Below are 18,626 nucleotides of genomic sequence, written 5' to 3'. Positions count from 1 at the left end.
TTAAGTCTTTTATCCACCTTGAATTTATTTTGGTATATGGTGTAAGTCTGTGCTCAAGTTTCATTTTTTTGCACGTAGCTGTCCAGTTCTCCCAACACCACTTGCTGAAGAGGCTATCTTTACTCCATTTTATGTTACTGCCCCCTTTGTCGAATATTAATTGACTGTAGAGGGTTAGGTTGATTTCTGGGCTCTCTGTTCTGTTCCATTGGTCTATGTGCCTGTTTTTATGCCAGTACCAGGCTGTTTTGATTACAGTGGCTTTGTAATACAGTTTGATATCAGGTATTGTGATCCCTCCTACTTTGTTCTTCTTTCTCAAAAGAGCAGCTGCTATTCGGGCTCGTTTATGATTCCATATACATTTTTGAAGTGTTTGTTCTATGTCTGTGAAATACGCCATTGGTACTTGAATAGGTATTGCATTGAATCTGTATATTGCTTTGGGTAGTATGGACATTTTGATGATGTTAATTCTTCCAATCCATGAACAAGGTATATGTTTCCATTTGTTTGTGTCTTCCCTGATTTCTTTCTTCAGTGCTGTGTAGTTTTCTGCATACAGGTCTTTTACCTCTTTGGTTAGGTTTATTCCCAGATATTTTATTTTTCTTTTTGCTATGTCGAATGGGATTTTTTCCTTGATTTCTGCTTCTGCTGATTCATTGTTTGTATACAAAAATGCCTTTGATTTCTGGATATTGACTTTGTATCCTGCTGTTCTGCCAAATTCATTAATTAGTTTGAGCAGTTTTTGGGTAGAGTCTATAGGATTTTCCATGTACACTATCATGTCATCTGCAAACAGTGACAGTTTTGTTTCCCTCCTTTCCTATTTGGATGCCTTTTATTTCCTTTTCCTGCCTGATCGCTGTGGCCAAAACTTCTAATACTATATTGAATAGAAGTGGTGAAGTGGACATCCTTGTCTTGTTCCTGATCTTAGTGGAAAAGCTTTTAGGTTTTGCCCATTGAGTATGATATTGGCTGTAGGTCTCTCATAAATGGCCTTTATTATATTGAGGAATGTTCCCTCTATTCCCACTTTGCTGAGTGTTTTTATCATAAATTGGTGTTGTACCTTATCGAAAGCTTTTTCTGCGTCTATTGATATGATCATGTGTTTTTTGTCTTTGCTTTTGTTTATGTGATGAATTACATTTACTGTTTTGCGAATGTTGAACCATCCTTGCATCCCTGTGATGAATCCCACTTGGTCATGGTGTATAATCTTTTGGATATATTGTTGGATGCGATTTGCCAATATTTTGTTGAGCATTTTAGTGTCTATGTTCATCAGCGATATTGGCCTGAAGTTTTCTTTCTTTGTTGTGTCTCTAACTGGTTTTGGAATTAGGATGATGCTGGCTTTATAAAAGGAGTTAGGGAGTTTTCCATCCTTTTGGATTTTTTGGAATAGTCTGTGAAGAATGGGGGTTAGCTCTTCCTTAAATGCTTTGTAGAATTCTCCTGTGAATCCATCTGGTCCGGGGCTTTTGTGTGATGGGAGTTTTTTGATTACTGTTTCAATTTCTTTTGCTGTTATTGGTGTATTTAAATTTTCTCCTTCTTTTTCACTGAGTTTTAGAAGATTGTATTTTTCTAGAAATGTGTCCATTTCCCCTAGGTTCTCAAATTTCTTGGCATACAGTTCTTCATAATAATTTCTTACAATCCTTTCTATTTCTGTGTTGTCAGTTGTAATCTCTCCTCTTTCATTTCTGATTGTGTTTATTTGTGTCCGTTCCCTTCTTTTCTTGATGAGCCTACTTAAAGGCTTGTCTATTTTGTTTATTTTTTCAAAGAACCAACTCCTGGATTCATTGATCTTTAGAATTGTACTTTTAGTCTCTATGTCATTTAGTTCTGCTCTGATCTTAGTTTTTTCCTTCCTTCTACTTGCTTTGGGCTGTTTTTGTTGTTGTTCCTCGAGTTCTTGCAGGCGTAGAATAAGGTCATTTGTTTGAAATGTTCCTGTTTTTTTTAGGTAGGCCTGTATTGCTATAAACTTCCCTCTCAGTACTGCCTTGGTTGTATCCCATAAGTTTTGGGTTGTTGTGAGATCATTTTCATTTGTTTCCAGAAACTTTTTGATTTCTTCCCTAATTTCATTCTTGACCCATTCGTTGTTTAGTAGCATACCATTCAGTCTCCATGATTTTGGGTGTTTTGGGTTTTTTCCTTTGGGGTTGGTTTCCAGTTTCAGTCCCTTATGGTCAGAGAAGATGCTTGGTATGATTTCAATATTGTTGAATTTGTTGAGGCTTGTTTTGTGCCCTATCATGTGGTCTATCTTTGAGAATGTTCCATGTGCATTTAAAAAGAATGTGTATTTAGCTTCTTTGGGGTGAAGAGCTCTGTATATATCAGTTAGATCCATTTCATCAAGGGTGTTGTTTAATGCCGCAATATCTTTGTTGATATTTTGTTTGGAAGATCTGTTCATTTTTGATAGTAGGGTGTTAAAATTCCCCACTATAATTGTCTTGCTGTCTATATCTTTCTTGAATTCCTCTAAGATTTTCCTTATACACTTTGGTGCTCCTATGTTGGGTGCATATATATTTATGATGTTAATGTCTTCTTGGTGGATTCTTCCCTTGAGTATTATGAAGTGACCTTCTGGGTCACTCTTTATGGCTCTTTTTTTGAAGTCTATTTTGTCTGATATGAGAATTGCTACCCCAGCTTTTTTTCTTGTCCATTTGCTTGGAAAATTTGTTTCCATCCTTTCACTTTTAGTCTGTGATGGTCTTTTGTCCTGAGGTGGGTCTCTTGTAGGCAGCATATGTGTGGGTCATACTTTCTTATCCATGACGCTATTCTGTGTCTTTTGATTGGAGCATTTAATCCATTTACATTTAAGGTTATTATTGATAGGTACTTATTCATTGCCATTTTTGTACCTGTGTTCCTCTCTGTCTGTCTCTTTTCCTTCCTTTCCTTAAAGCAGACCTTTTAGTATTTCTTGTAGAGCTGGCTTGGTGGCAGCAAATTCTTTTAGACTTCTTTTGTCTTGGAAGCTCTTTATTTGGCCTTCTATCTTGATTGAGAGCCTTGCTGGGTAAAGTAGCCTTGGTTGTAGGCCTCTGTTTCTCATTACTTGGAATATTTCTTGCCAATCTCTTCTTGCTTGGAGTGTTTCCATTGAGAAGTCAGTGGCTAACCTTATTTGGACGCCCTTTTATGTTATTTCTTTTTTCTCCCTTGCTGCCTTTAAGATTCTCTGTTTGTCTTGGAATTTTGCCATTTTAATGATGATGTGTCTTGAGGTGGGCCTCTTTGGGTTCCTCTTGAATGGGACTCTGTGTGATTCCTGGATTTGTGTGACTTTTTCTTTTATCAAATTAGGGAAATTTTCTCCCATTACTCTTTCAAATATGTTTTCTATCCCTTGTTCTTCTTCTTCTCCTTCTGGTATTCCTATTATTCGGATATTATTATGTTTCATATTGTCTTGCATTTCTCTTAATCTCTCTTCATTCTTTCTGAGCCTCTTTTCCCTTTCCTGTTCTTTCTGTGAGATGCTTTCTACTTTGTCCTCCAATTCACTAATCCGATCTTCTGTTTCATCCACCCTATTTTTAATGCTTTCCACTGTGTTTTTTAATTCAGAAATTGTATTCTTCATTTCCTCTTGGCCCTTGCTAATAATTTCCATTTCCTTTTTCATGTTGATATAGTTCACAGTGAGATCATTGTAGCTTCCCTGTAGTTTCTGGTAGCTGATTGTGAGCTCTTTGAACTTCCTGATAACCAGTGCTTTGAATTCAGTATCTGATAGTTGACTTGCCTCTATTTCATCTAACATTCTTTCTGAGGATTCCTCCTTTCCTTTCATTTGGGGATTGTTTCTTTGTCTTCCCATTGTTTGTGAGACTCTTCTTGTTAGCCTCAGCTTCTTAGATTAATCTGTTTTGACACCCTGGGTTTATGGTATGAACTTTTGTGGTGGAATGCCTGTGAATTTCAATGGTGCAGCCTCTTTTGGTTATCCTGTTGTTCTCTGCTTCCACCTACTCAAATATGCAGCAACTTGTGGCTTCTCTCCTACAACAATGTGCAATTTGTCTCTCTGACTCTACTATTGGGAGGCCTCTTCTATGGGTCCAGCTCTGGTCTTTTCATATTTTCAAGTTGATTGTGACTCTTGTGGGTAAAAGAAAGAAATGATAAGGAAAGAAATAAAAGGAAGAAAGAAAAAAATGGTAGGGGAATGGAAGAAAGAGCAATAAGTTTAGAAAGACAAGAAAAGAAAAAGAAATAAAACAGAAAATCCGGGAAAAGAGGACAAAAGTATGGAAAGATGAAACAGTAATAAAGTTTAAAAGAAATAACAGATTACTCTGCTCCCCTCTGGTTGGGCCACTTGGCAGGTCCCCGGCCCAAAAATCCTAGGGAGGGAGCTTTCCGGGCGCTGAATGTTGGCCTAGGTGCCCTTAGGCACCCGCCCAGACACACTGCGTGTGGAGCGGAGCGACTAGTTCCCCAAATTGCCCGCAGGCTGAAATTTCTTCCACACCTCTTTGCTTGGGCCACTCGGCCTGCCCAGCAGAAAAATCCCAGGGAGGGAGCCATCTGGGCGCTGAAGGCTGTCCCAGGAGCCGTTGGGCTCTCGCCACAGGGCGCTGGTTCCCCTACCCTGCACCGGCTGTTTCTCCCTGCTCCGTCCCAGAGACTACTGTACCGCTGCTGTCTCCCTACCGTCTGGTTCCTCAGTGACCGATGAGGTTTCTGGTCTCTTATTTTCATATATGCTTGGCAACTGCTGGCTTGCTGGCCTCACCTCCTCCGATCGGATAGGTTTCTGTCTCTTTTGTACTAGGAACTGGTATCTGCTCTGTCCTAGTCCACTGCCATCTTGAAACCCACTGATGTTTTTCTTCAGGTGAATGAAAAATATATTCCAGGATTGATTCTTTTGTTGAAATTTAGAATTCTGCACTTAGGTTTTATTAGCAAGGAGTGAAACTGTTAAGGACTTAACTCCTCTTTTCTTGCCATGGTTTAATATTGTTTGGTGATCCCGCATTTGCAAACCTATGTCTATGTTATCCATATTTGTGTAACAAGAAGAAGCAGGCTTGTTTTGCCCAAGATCAATATTGAAAGGGCCAACAGCATGTGCATGAAAATTTGTATATGGGACTCTGTTGATTGTCTTAATTCCACAGAGCGTCTGGAGACTGCCAACAAGCAGCTTGCAGAGAAGGAATATGAGGGGACAGAGGATACCAGAAAAACCATCTCTCATCTTTTTGCAAAAAGTAAGTGTGAAAGTTTTAGAAGCAGGTATTAGTATGTGGATGGGAATGAGGTGTGGGGAAAGGTCACACAGTTCCATTTAGCCTAGAACAGCCAGAACAAAGTGAATTTCATCCAGGGAATTTTTTTTTCCTGTTCAGGCATGAAGTTGGGAGAATTTGTTCTTTACTTTCAAGACTAAGAAAGCTACTTGCCACATCTAGTCACATCCACATGACTTCTTTTTTTATGAAACCAGAGAAGTCTCTTGAAATCCCTGGTTTTGTCATGGGTAGCTGAAAAGGACCTTAGTGACCATAGGGTCCTTTAATGTTGACAGGATTTGTTGTTGAAGCTTCCATGTGCTGGCTCTGGTAGAGATGGGATTAGCACACAGGACTGATGGTTACTGTTTGCATACATAACCTGCTCCTAGAATTCCCTTAGTGAAAACACCTTGTATTATCGTACCATTACTTCTTAGTGGACTATAAAGGTAGCTAGAGGGAGAACATGGCTGTGGCTTGAACTAGTGACTCTGTTTACAGAGTTGGAGGGTATAGGGATTGCAGAACTATGTCTTCTTTGTAATAGTGTTTTTCCTTTGTCTGGAAATACTCCTAAGACCAGAACAATGAATTAATCTTCTTCTTTATCATTCCCTAATGGACTCCACCCAGTTAGACAATGTTTCTTTCCAATTGCCAGTATAAAACAAGCAATAAAAACTGCACAATAGATTGAGTCCATAGGGAGAGTGAATTCGGAGGAAACATGAACTAACCCCACTTGTGCAGATGGCCTTAATAGATGTCCTCTACCCTCAGTCTCCCTAGTATGGCTCCCAGATGGAGTAGTTCTTGGTGGGACTTGTCAGGCCCTATCTTTGCTGGGCCTACCCATAGTCCTTTCAAGTCATTCCATGTAGGTTACAGTCAGCTTTTACAAGTTTGTTTGATCTTCACTTGTAATATTGCCCTCCCTTTTTCAGTTGCTCCACTGTGCTCTGCCTTCAGAAGTGGGGCATTTTCTTTCTTGTTTCCCTAAACCTCCTGGTTGTTTTTTTTATGTCTTAGAGGAAAGAATGTAGTTTTTCTGGTGTCATCAGTGCCTAGTGTAAATTGTTGTGAAGTTGCTTTTCTGGTGTCATGGTTATCCTGGAAGCTAGTTCGCTGGTAGAAAGGGTGGCAGCCTCCCAGGACAAAACGAAACAAAACAACACAAACAAAAAATGTATGGATTCTTGGGTTGGATCTGTTAGCCGACATTTCTCCCTATGTGGAGTAGTTATTTCAGGTGTTCTAGTAGCTCTGCTACTAATTTATAAAATGTGATAATGTAGCAGATCGACTGTACTAACAGCAGAGTGAAAACTGTTATGGTTCTAGAAGGGAAAAGTGGGCTCTACCTCATAGGCATGGAAAAGGTCATGAATTGTGGCTCTTTAATTTCTATTGCCTCTGGACTTTGCTTTCAGTTGTAACTGTGGCAGGAGCCAAGAAAGCCCTTTTGAAAAGCCTCCCTGAGTAGTGTGCTCAAACTACTGTACAGTAGGAAGAGTTTAGAAGAGCTTGGACTTAAGTATGGTCTCTAGTACTTATTTTACCAGTTGTGGGTCCTTTTGCAAGTTACTCAAGTCTTCTGAGTCTCTGTTTTCTCATATGCAAAATGGAGAAGAGGATAATAATATCTTCCTTATGTGGTTTTGAGGGTTACGCTTGTAACAATACCTGATATGCACTAAGTATTCAACAAATACTCATTTTTGCCAAGCTACACCTGAACAGATATGTGAAGTCAGAGTAGGCAGGAAGGCGAGGCTGCCCTATTAGGGTTTCTCCTACAAACTCAGATATTAAGGTCTCAAGAAGGGGAGTACTCTACCTCCAGATGAGAATCAAAATTGTTCATTCAAGTTTCTGGTATAAGGTCTGTCCAATTTAGAAGGGGAGAGACCTATAAAAGCATGGAGAATAACTGTATGATCATCTGTAGATACAATGCACTTATGGATTGATTTTAGTTTAAAAATGTTAGTGAGTTAAGGTGGGATTTGAAGTTTTATGCATTTTATGAAATATAATTTTTATATTGATTTAATATACTTTCATGAGGAAACAATAGGGGAATTGAGGGAGAGTGCTTTAATTGTTCTTTTGCCAATACAAGACCGAAGATATAAAATTGATTAGAGAAGCCTACTAGTTCTTCCGATGAATGTCTATTCTCTTTTGTGAAATATTTGTTGTAACAGTCTTTATAGCTAGCTACTTTCTCATTGCTTCTGCACAACAAACACTGTTAAGTGACTGTTCTTAATTTATAAAATAAGTTAGTGGTAGAGCCAGAGATCTTGGTTTCCTGGTTCATTTAGCTATGTGTTAGAACACCAGAATATTTAGTAATGGATATGCTTGACAGTTTTGCTCTGGTAAGATTTTGAGCCAGGTTTAGAATGCCAGTGTTGGTATTTTATGTCCTGATAGATAAGGAAAGCCAGCGGGAGAAGGAGAAGCTTGAAGCAGAGCTGGCCACTGCTCGCTCTACCAACGAGGACCAAAGGCGGCACATCGAAATCCGAGACCAGGCCCTAAGTAACGCCCAGGCCAAGGTGATAAAGCTTGAGGAAGAGGTATGTGTCGTTTCCTCAGATAGCCTGACAGTGGAAGAGTTGGGAAATCAAAGGCACCAAGGGCTCCCAATTTTGTTGAACGAGCAGTTGCATAGTTCTCCACCAGAAAAGTACCATCTGCTACTTCTAGTTATATCTATGCTGATGTGTGGCTTTTGATTTCTTTTTTTCCACAAGTTTCTTCCTTTTACTCCAGAATAGAAAATCACCACAGTGAAGGATCAGTTTCCATTTGCTCATTTGTATAATAAGTTAACAACCTCTCCCCAAGTCCTTACTGTGTACCTAGCCCTGCCTTAAGCCTGTGACCTCTGATACACTCACACACACATAACATACATACCTGCCCTTACAGGACTTTATTTTGGACAGGCTAGAAAATTATTTCATCTAATTTAAAGTACTGCAGTGGTGGGGGGTAAATGCAGGCAACTGTACTTCAACAACAATAAAATAATTTAAATAAATAAATTAATTAAATAAAGTGCTTCAGTGGTCTTGAAGTCAGAATGGTCCTTGTCTCTCCATGCTCAGTGGGATGTTGGTTCCCTCAGGTGAAAAATGAATCTTTTTTTAAAAAGATTTTTTAGAGCCCTGGCTGGTGTAGCTCAGTGGATTGAGCACGGGCCTGCGAACCAGACAATCTCGGTTCGATTCCCAGTCAGGGCACATGCCTGGGTTGCAGATCAGTTCCCTGCAGGCCAATTCCCAGCAGGGGACGCATGAAAGGCAACCATACATTGATGTTTCTCTCCCTCTCTCCTTCCCTTCCCCTCTAAAGATAAATAAATAAAATCTTTAAAAAAAGATTTTTTATTCATTTATCTTTAGAGGGGGAGGGAAGGAGAGACGTATCAATGTATGGTTGCCTCTCGTGTGTCCCCCACTGGGAACTGGGCATGTGTCCTGACTGGGAATTGAACCACTATCCTTTAGTTTGCAGGCCTGCATCCACTGAGCTATACCAGCCAGGGCAAAAAAAACAAATGAATCTTGATGACTCTTCCTCTTATTGTTGCATTCATTTTGCAGATGGATTTTAGGATAAAAGCAATCTGGGGTGTCTCAGACAGGATGGGGCCCAGAGACAGTTTACATTTAATGGCAAGCCAAAAGATGGGTCCCGGCTAGGTTATGGAATTTAGGTATGTGGTGGGGTGAAGTTGTCACTTACTTGTGTGCAATGCTGGATCCTTTCCTTGACAAATGCAAGGGCCCTCAAACTACTAAACATACGATTAATATGTATCTGATTAGTCTTGATGTAGATGTTACTTAATTTCAACAATAAGCTGTGTTTGTGTGAAAGACAGGGAGCTTTGCTACCGGCTTGTCATTAATTGATTCTGGATGTCAGTTGTCATTACAATGACAATACAGCAGTATTGGAGTACTGCTGACTCCTAGATGTTTTACACTTTAGGGCATAGGTGTGTTCCAGCAAAAAAATTGATGCTAAAATATAACTTCATAAAGAAAATTTCATATCTCACAGAGTTATATATTTTAAAATTTGAATTGTTTTAAGAGAAAAAGCTTCCATTAAAACAAGTTGAAAGTTATATAAATTTGAGACCAGAGTGTTTAGTAAACAAGCCCTCAGCATTCTGGCTATTGTATGTAGTTATCTTTCTTATCTTCACTCATTGCCTGTTTCCTCTCACTCTCAGTAAGAATGGTTCTAATTTCTAGATATATCCTGACTTACAAATATACTTTGCTTCCTGTCTTGGGTATTAAAATGCTTGTTGGAGCTGGGTTATGGGTTTATACTGTTCTAGTAGGTAGTACCTTCTAACCTATGATGTCCTTTTACTTGAATTGCTTAATTGTTAAATTTCAAATTGTGTAAAATCAAGCTAATATCTTGCTTCATGACTTAAAAATATCACTAAGATGATTTATTATAAATGAGGAGTACTTATATATTCCTGGTTTCCAAGTCTAGGGAGCTTAGCACACCCTTTAGCCTTTTGGTACACCTCAAATATTCCCTAACACCCTGTTTTTGCAAGGAAATCACAGAGTAAATAGGATGAGAATAAGACTGTATTCTTTTAGAGAAAGGAAAGCTGAGAGACCTGCTGAAAAGAAGTAGCTTGCTGCTGGTCACATGGCAAGTCTTGGGTAGAGCCAGGAATAAAACTGGAATCTCATGACTCTTCATTCCCTAGAGTCTGCTGCCTGTCTCCCTGTCTGAATCATCCTTTGGTTCCATTTCCCAAAAGAAAATGTGGGCGCTTGTTCAGATTTAGTAACCTTTGCTTCTTTGAATTAAAAAGAAAATTGCTTTACCCACCGGGCCCCTCTTTTTCAAGACTATGAGAAGCTTATTCCAACTGCTGTGAGGTTGAGGTACGAAACAACCTTGCTCTGCCCCTCCAGGAAGGGTGCCCAACTAGTTGGAGAAAATGGGGACAAACACTCTCTAACCATGTTGGCACGTATTGTCTCAGGGCTCAGTGGTAATTGATTATTAATTATGAAAATATACATGTATAGAGTATGTTAATTTGTAGTTCCTACTGTGCAGCCCTCACTGAACCAGTTGCCTGAAATACATTTCTACTTTCAAACCTTTTCTGGGCATTTGTTCCAGAGATTTTTAGTTGTTTTCTAGGGTCCTGTCCCCAAATACATAAATTTACAACTTATAATTTTAAGAAGTCCTAAATATTGGCCTAGGATTGAATGTAGCAGCCAGATATCTCAAATAAACTAATCAATTGTTATTTTTTAGTCCTCGGCCAATTCGTACTTTTTCATGTAATCTCGTTGTTGGGAAATTCTGAGTCACTGTTGTTAAAGGAGGTACAACATTTGATGGGTAGAACAGGCTGATAGCCTTCTCCCTGAGAGAATCCAGAAACAGAGCCGATGTAATGTCTTCAAGACTCTCAAGTCACATTACCTCTAGCACATAGACTTGAAATCATGACTCAGGGAAAATACACTAATTCTTATTTCCATTTTTGTTTTAGCAGCTTGTGACAGCAGGGTTTACTCAAAGTTGGTATTAGTTCTTTGAAATTTTGCTTTTCTGCTGTGACTTGGCCCCCATTAGGCCTTGTTCTTCCTGGGGTAAATTTTTAAGTATGGAACATTAAGGAGGTGAATAGGTAGCTCTAGAACTAATGTAGTAAGGAGTCTTTATTTTGATTCCTTAACAAAATTAGTAGATTTCTAAATCTAGAAGGGCATTATGAATAGAAAAATGTATCCTACTGTTTGAGATGGCTGAAGTAAAGTCATGTTTGAAGGCATGATCACTGCCTATGTCTCATGTAAACCGATAGTTTGGTTATGGTTTATAAATGACAGCAGATATTTTTCTTACAAGTTTTTCCAAAGAAAACTTCTTTAGTCTACTTAGCAAATGTTAAATAGGGGAATTTATGTAAACTAAGCCTTTTGTCTAGGGAATATTTTGTTAGCCTAAGTACAAAGTAACTCAAGTAACTATTATGCACTGTGGCAAGATGTTCAGATTAGTATATATGTCAAGTCATTGTATTGTGCAACTGAAACTAATATAATGTTATATGTCAGTTATATCTTAATTTAAAAAAGTTAGTCCTGACTGGTATGGCTCAGTTGGTGGAGCATCATCCCGCAAAGGATAAAGTTGCCTGTTTGATTCCCAGTCAGGGCACATGCCTAGGGTGAGGGTTCAGTCTCTGGTTGGGGCATACCAGAGGCAACCAATTGATGTTTCTTTCACATCAATATTTCCCTCTCTTTTTTCCCCCTCCCCTCTTTCTAAAAAATTAAATAAATTTTAAAAATTTAAAAGTTTTAAAAAGATGGTCAGGGAAAGATTATGACTACTTCAATGGTTTGAGAACCCATGCACACGTTTATTTTTCTTTCTCTCTACAAAGTCATAATACAGATGCTTCTTCTGAAATCCATTTCATTTTTCTAATTCTATTAAGCCTTTTGCCCACGATACTCTGTCACTGTGTTCTAAGCTCTACAATTGAAATGATGCCTCAGGCTTATAGAAAACTTTCTCCTGCAATCACAACTTTCTCTTCTAAGTTCAGTACAGATTCTTTCATGGACCCTGGTCTGCTGACATGGAGGGAGGTATCTTGCCCAGAAGGGAATAGCAGTCTAAGTAAAGAGCAGACCTTTTCTTTTTGTGAGTTACTATTAGGATCCAGGACTTGCCACCAATTTTCAGCCTATGCTATAGGAAGCCCTCTGAGGCAAATGGTGCCTTTCCATGCTCGCCCTTATCTTTCGGGACATGTAGGTCCTATTCAAGTGGAGGCTCATTAAACTCTAAGTCAAAAGAACTTTGTGTCCTACAGCAACTGTGGTATTCTCCCATTCAAACAGGCCTTCCCCTCCCCCCACTAGTTTGACCTCTCTGGAGAGTTTCAACAGATGCCTGACATATTCACTCACAAGACTCAAGGCAGCCCAGGCTTTTGGCTGTCTTCTGTCTTATGATCCAGAGCCGAGCCACCACTTGAGTAATTGTTTTAGGGAGGGTGGGAAAAAGGCCCTGGCGAGATCAAAGAGGGAAGATGCTACAGGTGGGCTGCTTATTAAGCAAAGTACACAGGAAGAAACAGAGTGGAATGTGGGAGGGCTGGCAGAAAGATAAGTGAGTCTCGTTCTTTAGCCCTAGGCAAGAATGACAAACACAGAAATTTGGGAAAAGGGGGCCCAAGGGTTAACCGTTTCTTTGTTTCTTTCTTTTTCTTTTCTTTCATTTTTATTTTTTATTTTGGAGAGGGAGAAGGAAGGATAAAAGATAGGGTCCCAACCAGGAATCAAACCAGTAACTTTTTGATTTGTTTGCAAAATGATGCCCAACCCACTGAACCATGCCAGCTGGGGTCGAAGTATTAACTTTTTGTGAACTACAATGGCTGGTGATGATTTAGGTGTCACAGTGATAACTCTTAGTGGCAATACGTTTTCCAGAGCCCCTTTGCCACTTTACTCAAGTCTCCAAACTAAAATTGTTTACTCCATTTTCATCATTAATAGTCTATGGCTAATATTCCCCATTATTTTTAAGATATCTTCTACTCATTTGATCTGTCTTTTCTTTGGTTTTACAGATGCATAATTTTCTGCCATTGTACCTACCCACACAGTACCATAAGTAGTGTCCTTGTTTCTCAACATTAAAGGAAGGTATTCTAGACATAGAAATTGATACGTTTAATCCAAAATACGTTTCAAACAATACGACTTTCATGGTGTAGTCAAAACTCACACAATGGTTATCGTGGATTATAAATCTAGATGGAAGATCCAATGATATGAATTATGTATGCATTTAGAGTGTTGATAGAAATTCAGATAAAGTACATATCCACCAGGAATCTTCCAGAATGTTTTGATGACTTTGTTGGATTATTCAAAGGACATTTCGTCTAAGGATGGCATTTCCTATATTTATGGCAGCATATTTCCTTTGAAATAGGTGTTGCTCCACCCAGTATATTAAGAAAGTATGCTTCTGCACCAAATAGGGATGGATTGATCTTTCTGTTGATTTTATCAGTTTTTCCTGATGATTTTGGGTTTTACAATTCCCACATTGGAAGCCCTGTGCATTTTCTTTAGTTTCTTTAACAGAATGAACTTCATTCCCTTGATAGCAGGTTTCTACTCTTTAATTCTTTTAATATCCACCAATAGACCACATTCACTTGGCAATGGACAGAGGCAGCTTGCTAATACCAGGGTAGTGTATTACCAGATTACATCAGAGGGAACTGTTACTTGGAGCCAGGGACTCCTGGATAAGGCTAAATCAAATCAAACAGAAATCAGTGAAAGCTCATGGAGCAACATATAACTAGATATTTAAAGAAGAGGAGAATGAAAATATACTTCATTTGTGACATTAGTGACACAATGGGTGTTTGGAAGTGTAGGCAATAGATGGAAAGACATAATAAAAGATGTCCTCTCTTATTATGTGGCACAGGACTCAGTTCTATATTACTAGTTCTCAATGTCCTTTAGTCAGTGGAGTGTTTGTATATGTTGGTGTTCATCCAGCTAGTAATAATAGTCTACCCCCCTTTAACTACCTACCTGTATATTTTTTCATGATTTATTAAAACTTTATTTTTAGAACAATTATAAGCTCACATAAAATTAAGGGGAAGGCACAGAATTTTTTTCTGTATTCCCACTGTCCCCACACATGAATAGCCTCCCACATTATCAACATTTCCCATCAGAGTAGTATATTTGTTAAAATTGATGAACCTATTTGATGCATCATAATTGCCCAGGGATGGGCGAAAGTAGGTTTACAGATGTTTGTATGGAAAATAATGGAATAATTAATAAATAGTAATATAAGAATAAACTGTATTTCATGCCCTCAAACTGCAAAGATACTTTTGCCTATCCCTGGAAATAGTGATATGTATCCATCAATATGGTATCATACATAGTATTTTACTGCCCTAAAAATCCTTTCTGTTCTACCTATTTATTCCTACCCCCAATATTTTTTAACATTTTCAAAATATTTCCAAATATATTATTGTACTTCACTCTACAAATCTTTCAAGTTTTATCTTCTTTTGATAGATTAGAAAATCAAACTGCATACAGATTATACAGTTAGAGATAAATCTAATGGAAAACAAAATCTCTTAATTTAAAAATATCCCAGCCTGTGCTTTGTTTATCAGTGAATAAATGGAGAAGGTTAATGGTAAATCACTTCCTTGCAGATGGCTGAGACAAATTCATAACTTTAGGGTGGCTAGAATTAATTTTCTATACAGCCATCCTTTAAAAACTGAATTTGAAAGACATACACAGTTGTTGGAAAGAGATGCGATCACATGGTATTCATTTGCAAGGATCAGATTTTCCTGAGTCAGAAGGGGTTTAAAATATCTGCCAAATGCTTGGGAATGGGTTCAAATTGTTGCAGAAGTGCAATGGAAAAGTATGATTGAGCTCAAGAGTATTTGTTCTATTCTTCAATAGGTTACTTTCCTGTTGTTCTTTCTCCTAGTTTTCCCCTTTGAAAACTTATCTCACCTATAAGAGGAATTTAATGAACAAAATAAACTAACAAACAAAATAGAACCACAGACATGGAAACATGGAACAGACTGACAGTGACCAGAGTGGAGGAGTCAGGGGGACAATGGTGGAAAGAAGGGGAAGGGACTAGTCAAACAACATGTATGAATTGCCTGTGGACATGGACAACAGTGTGGGAATTGACTGCAGGGATGGGGGGTGGGATGGGCAGAGGAGGGCAAAGAGGTAAAAATTGGGACAACAATAAGAGAATAACAAAAAATCTTCAAAAAAACTTCTCTCTTAATAGGAAGTATTTGAAACACTTGACTCATCAAAGTAAATGCATTTAAAATATGGGGTTTTTGTTTGTATATTTGCAGTTAGCTAAGCTATGCTCATCTTTTTTGTATTTTATAGTTATTTACTAATTGGTCACCAAGAGTAAGCAATGAAGTAGAACTAGAATCTATGAGAGATTTGAAGGAAAATAGAAGGTCCCTGCCTTTAAGTGGTTTATGAGATAATGCCCTCAAATGGGGCAGGGACTTTGTCTGACTTCCCATTGTATAACTCCTGCTCTCAGTTATAAAATATGGCCTGGCATGTGATAATCATTCAGTTAATATCTGTTGAATGAATGTACAAGATCTGTCTGGAAAAAGTCCAGCCATTGTTAATATAGCCAGAATAGTTTGCATAATATCAATGTTACTTGGCAGCCAAGGAGAGTGGACTAGAATGTGCATGTATGAATGATGTTGACTTCACTGGACTAGTCGGTGGGGGTGGTAGATGCCACTGAGTGAGCATGTGTACTGTGTGGTCATGGCATTCAAAATGACTGTGTGAGTAAAACAATGAATCTGCATCAAATTTTGCATTAAGCTTGAACATTCTTCCATGGAAACTATTCAGATGATTCAGAAAGCTGCAGCTATGGGCAACTGGCAATTGGCAGCTTCATCACGACAATGTGTCTGCTCATGCATCACGTCTCATGCAGAGTTCTTTAGTGAAACATCAAATCACACAGGTGACTCACCCCTCTATAGCCCAGATCTGGCACCCTGTGACTTCTGGCTTTTCCCAAAACTAAAATCACTTTTGAAAGAGAAGAGATTTCAGACTGTATGTGAGATTCAAGAAATATTACAAGGCAGCTGTTGGGAGAACTGTGTGAAGTCCTAAGGTACCTACTTTGAAGGGGACTGAGGCATCATTGTCCTGTATACAGTGTTTCTTGTATCTTGTAACTTCTTCAGTAAATGTTTTCTATTTTTCATATTACATGGCCAGATACCTTCTGGATAGACCTCATTGTATACATTAAATCAATCTTATAAAATGATTGCTTACAGTGTACACGGTATGTATGAGAGACTCTAGGGAGAAAGAAGGAAGGACTCCTGTAGAATATATTGATATGTTAAGAAAAGATAAAATGACCAGACTGATGTAAAGGTTGATCTTGTGCATCATAGGTCTGGTCAAATTTTAAAGCAATAGGAGCCTAGAATATTGATAAAAGGCATTTTTAAGAGGCATACTTAAGCTGAACAGGGGACAATTTGATAGTAGACCATGGATGAATTGGAAAGCATTAAGTGGTTTGAGATATGGGTGAGAGAGAAGAGCTCTCATCCAAACAAGTGAGAGAGGAGAAATAAAAGTGTCTTGGATATAGCAGTTACCTAATCAATACTGCTTGAATGGATATGCTAGCAGTAGATTTATTTTCTTCTTTAATAAGGCAGTTTGATAATGTACTACTTGGGGGACTCTGTTATAGCAACTGTAGGATGGATTGATTGTGTGTGTGGACATGTGTGCTTGTGTGTAGATGGGAGAGGGTAACTGAAAGTGAGGAGATATGGTAGGTTATTATAATAATTTAATCATGAAATAAGGACTTAAACTAGGGTATAAAAATATAAGGAAATAAAAGAATGTGAAAGATGTTAGTTAGAATTAAGACATAGTGATAGATAAGATATGGTGGACAAAGGAAAGAGAGGAATAGAAATTCCAAAATTTTGAGACTGAAAAGATAAGGTAAATAATGATAATGACTAAACTATCCAGATGTTAGTTTAGTTGGGGGAAAGTGAAAGCAGTCTGGAGCATATTAAGAGTCAAAGTGAAACCCTGGCTGGTGTAGCTCAGTGGATTAAGCACAGGTCTGCGAACCAGAGAATCACAGTTCAATTCCCAGTCAGGGCACATGCCTGGGTTGCAGGCTGGTTCCCTGCAGGCCAGTTCCCAGCAGGGGATGTATGAAAGGCAACCATACATTGATGTTTCTCTCCTTCTCTCCTTCCCCTCTAAAGATAAATAAGTAAAGTCTTTTAAAAAAAGAGTCAAAGTGAGAAATCTTACTGCTAGAGGTCTGTGATGAAAGAGATCATGATAGCCTTAAAAACAGGAATAAAAGTGACTGTTGAAAGTATGGCATGATGAAGATCTCCAATAATGCTGAGACACAGAACAGAGTTTCTCAAGTTCAGCATTATTGACATTTGGTGCCAGATAATTATTTTTTTCTAAGGAGTTGCCCTGTGCACTGTGGGATATTTAGCAGTATTCTTGGCATCTACCCACAAAATGCCAGTAGCAACCTACCCCAATCTGTAACAACCAAAATTGTCCCTACACATTGCTAAATGTTCCCTGGAGGGAAAATTGTGCCCAGATAAGAACTATTGGGATAGAAGCAAAAGAGTAAACTACCATAAATTTGACTTTTGAGGTATAGCAAAAGGTGAGGGGTGAAGTTGGAAGGAAAGGTGGGTCTAAATGATTAAGAGAGAAAGTAAGAGTGACTTAAGGGACCACAATATGAGAATATAGAATTAAGAAAAGCAAGGAAAGGGGGGCTTTGCAAGTTTTTGAAAATTGGCATTTGGTAAGAAAATTTGAATGGATGGAATGATTTCTCCAATTTACTGAGTATATAGAGGGAATTTGGTTTAAATGATGGATTTACCTGGCTGCTTCTAGGGACCCATGGCTACCCATCTCTAGACCTGAGTCCCTACTTTGGTTTTAGAAACATTTCAAGTAAACTTTTACTTCCTTGAACACTGAAAACATAGAGAAATAAATTATCTAAGATCCCATGGAAACTATACACATTTATGTTCTGTCTCTTGCATGCATGTGCCTATATGGAATTCTAGGGTCCCATTTTCTCTAACCCTCCTACATACTGGTTAGGGTTGAAGGTGAAAGGAGGGAGCTTAGATTCATAGAATATTTGTGAATTAAAAGGCTATTAGAGAACATCTGAGATCATCTGTTTATCGCAGTGTTGTTTAAACTTCTTAAAACCTAGTGCACAAGAGACAGAGTGTCATATCCAAAGGCAATGAGGGATGAAATACCATGGGGTCCTCATGAATCTTTTTAAAAAATATTTTTTAATTTATTTTTAGAGAGAGGGGAAGGGAAGGAGAAAGAGTGGGAGAAAAACATCAATGTGTGGTTGCCTCTCATGTGTCCCCTACTGGGGACCTGGCCTGCAACCCAGGCATGTGCCCTGACTGGGAATTGAACCAGTGACCCTTTGCTTCACAGGCCTGTGCTCAATCCACTGAGCTACACTGGCCAGAGCCTCATGAATCTTTTTAAGTCATATAACCATGCTTAAGTGTTAAGTGTGAGAAAAATGAAGGAGTGAGGTAAAATAAGAGTTCCATTCTCTGGGGAAGACAGACAACATACAAATATA

General features: G+C 38.5%; 1 protein-coding gene across 4 annotated transcripts in view; it reads left to right on the top strand.

The window, feature by feature from the left end:
* AMOT (angiomotin) overlaps positions 1-18,626 on the top strand; it is a 69,023-nt gene that overhangs the window by 31,754 nt on the left and 18,643 nt on the right. For all 4 annotated transcript variants that reach the window (XM_037167202.2, XM_037167203.2, XM_037167204.2 and 1 more), the window contains 2 exons: positions 5,175-5,267; positions 7,731-7,876. In XM_037167202.2, the coding sequence (XP_037023097.2) occupies positions 5,175-5,267; positions 7,731-7,876 (239 nt within the window). The remainder of the gene's footprint in view (positions 1-5,174; positions 5,268-7,730; positions 7,877-18,626) is intronic.

Source organism: Artibeus jamaicensis, unplaced genomic scaffold (genome assembly GCF_021234435.1).
Source record: "Artibeus jamaicensis isolate MK-2021 breed Jamaican fruit bat unplaced genomic scaffold, CSHL_Jam_final scaffold_461, whole genome shotgun sequence".
NCBI lineage: Eukaryota > Metazoa > Chordata > Mammalia > Chiroptera > Phyllostomidae > Artibeus > Artibeus jamaicensis.
The sequence above is the reverse complement of the archived record's forward strand: the minus strand, read 5'-3'. Positions and strand labels throughout refer to the sequence as shown.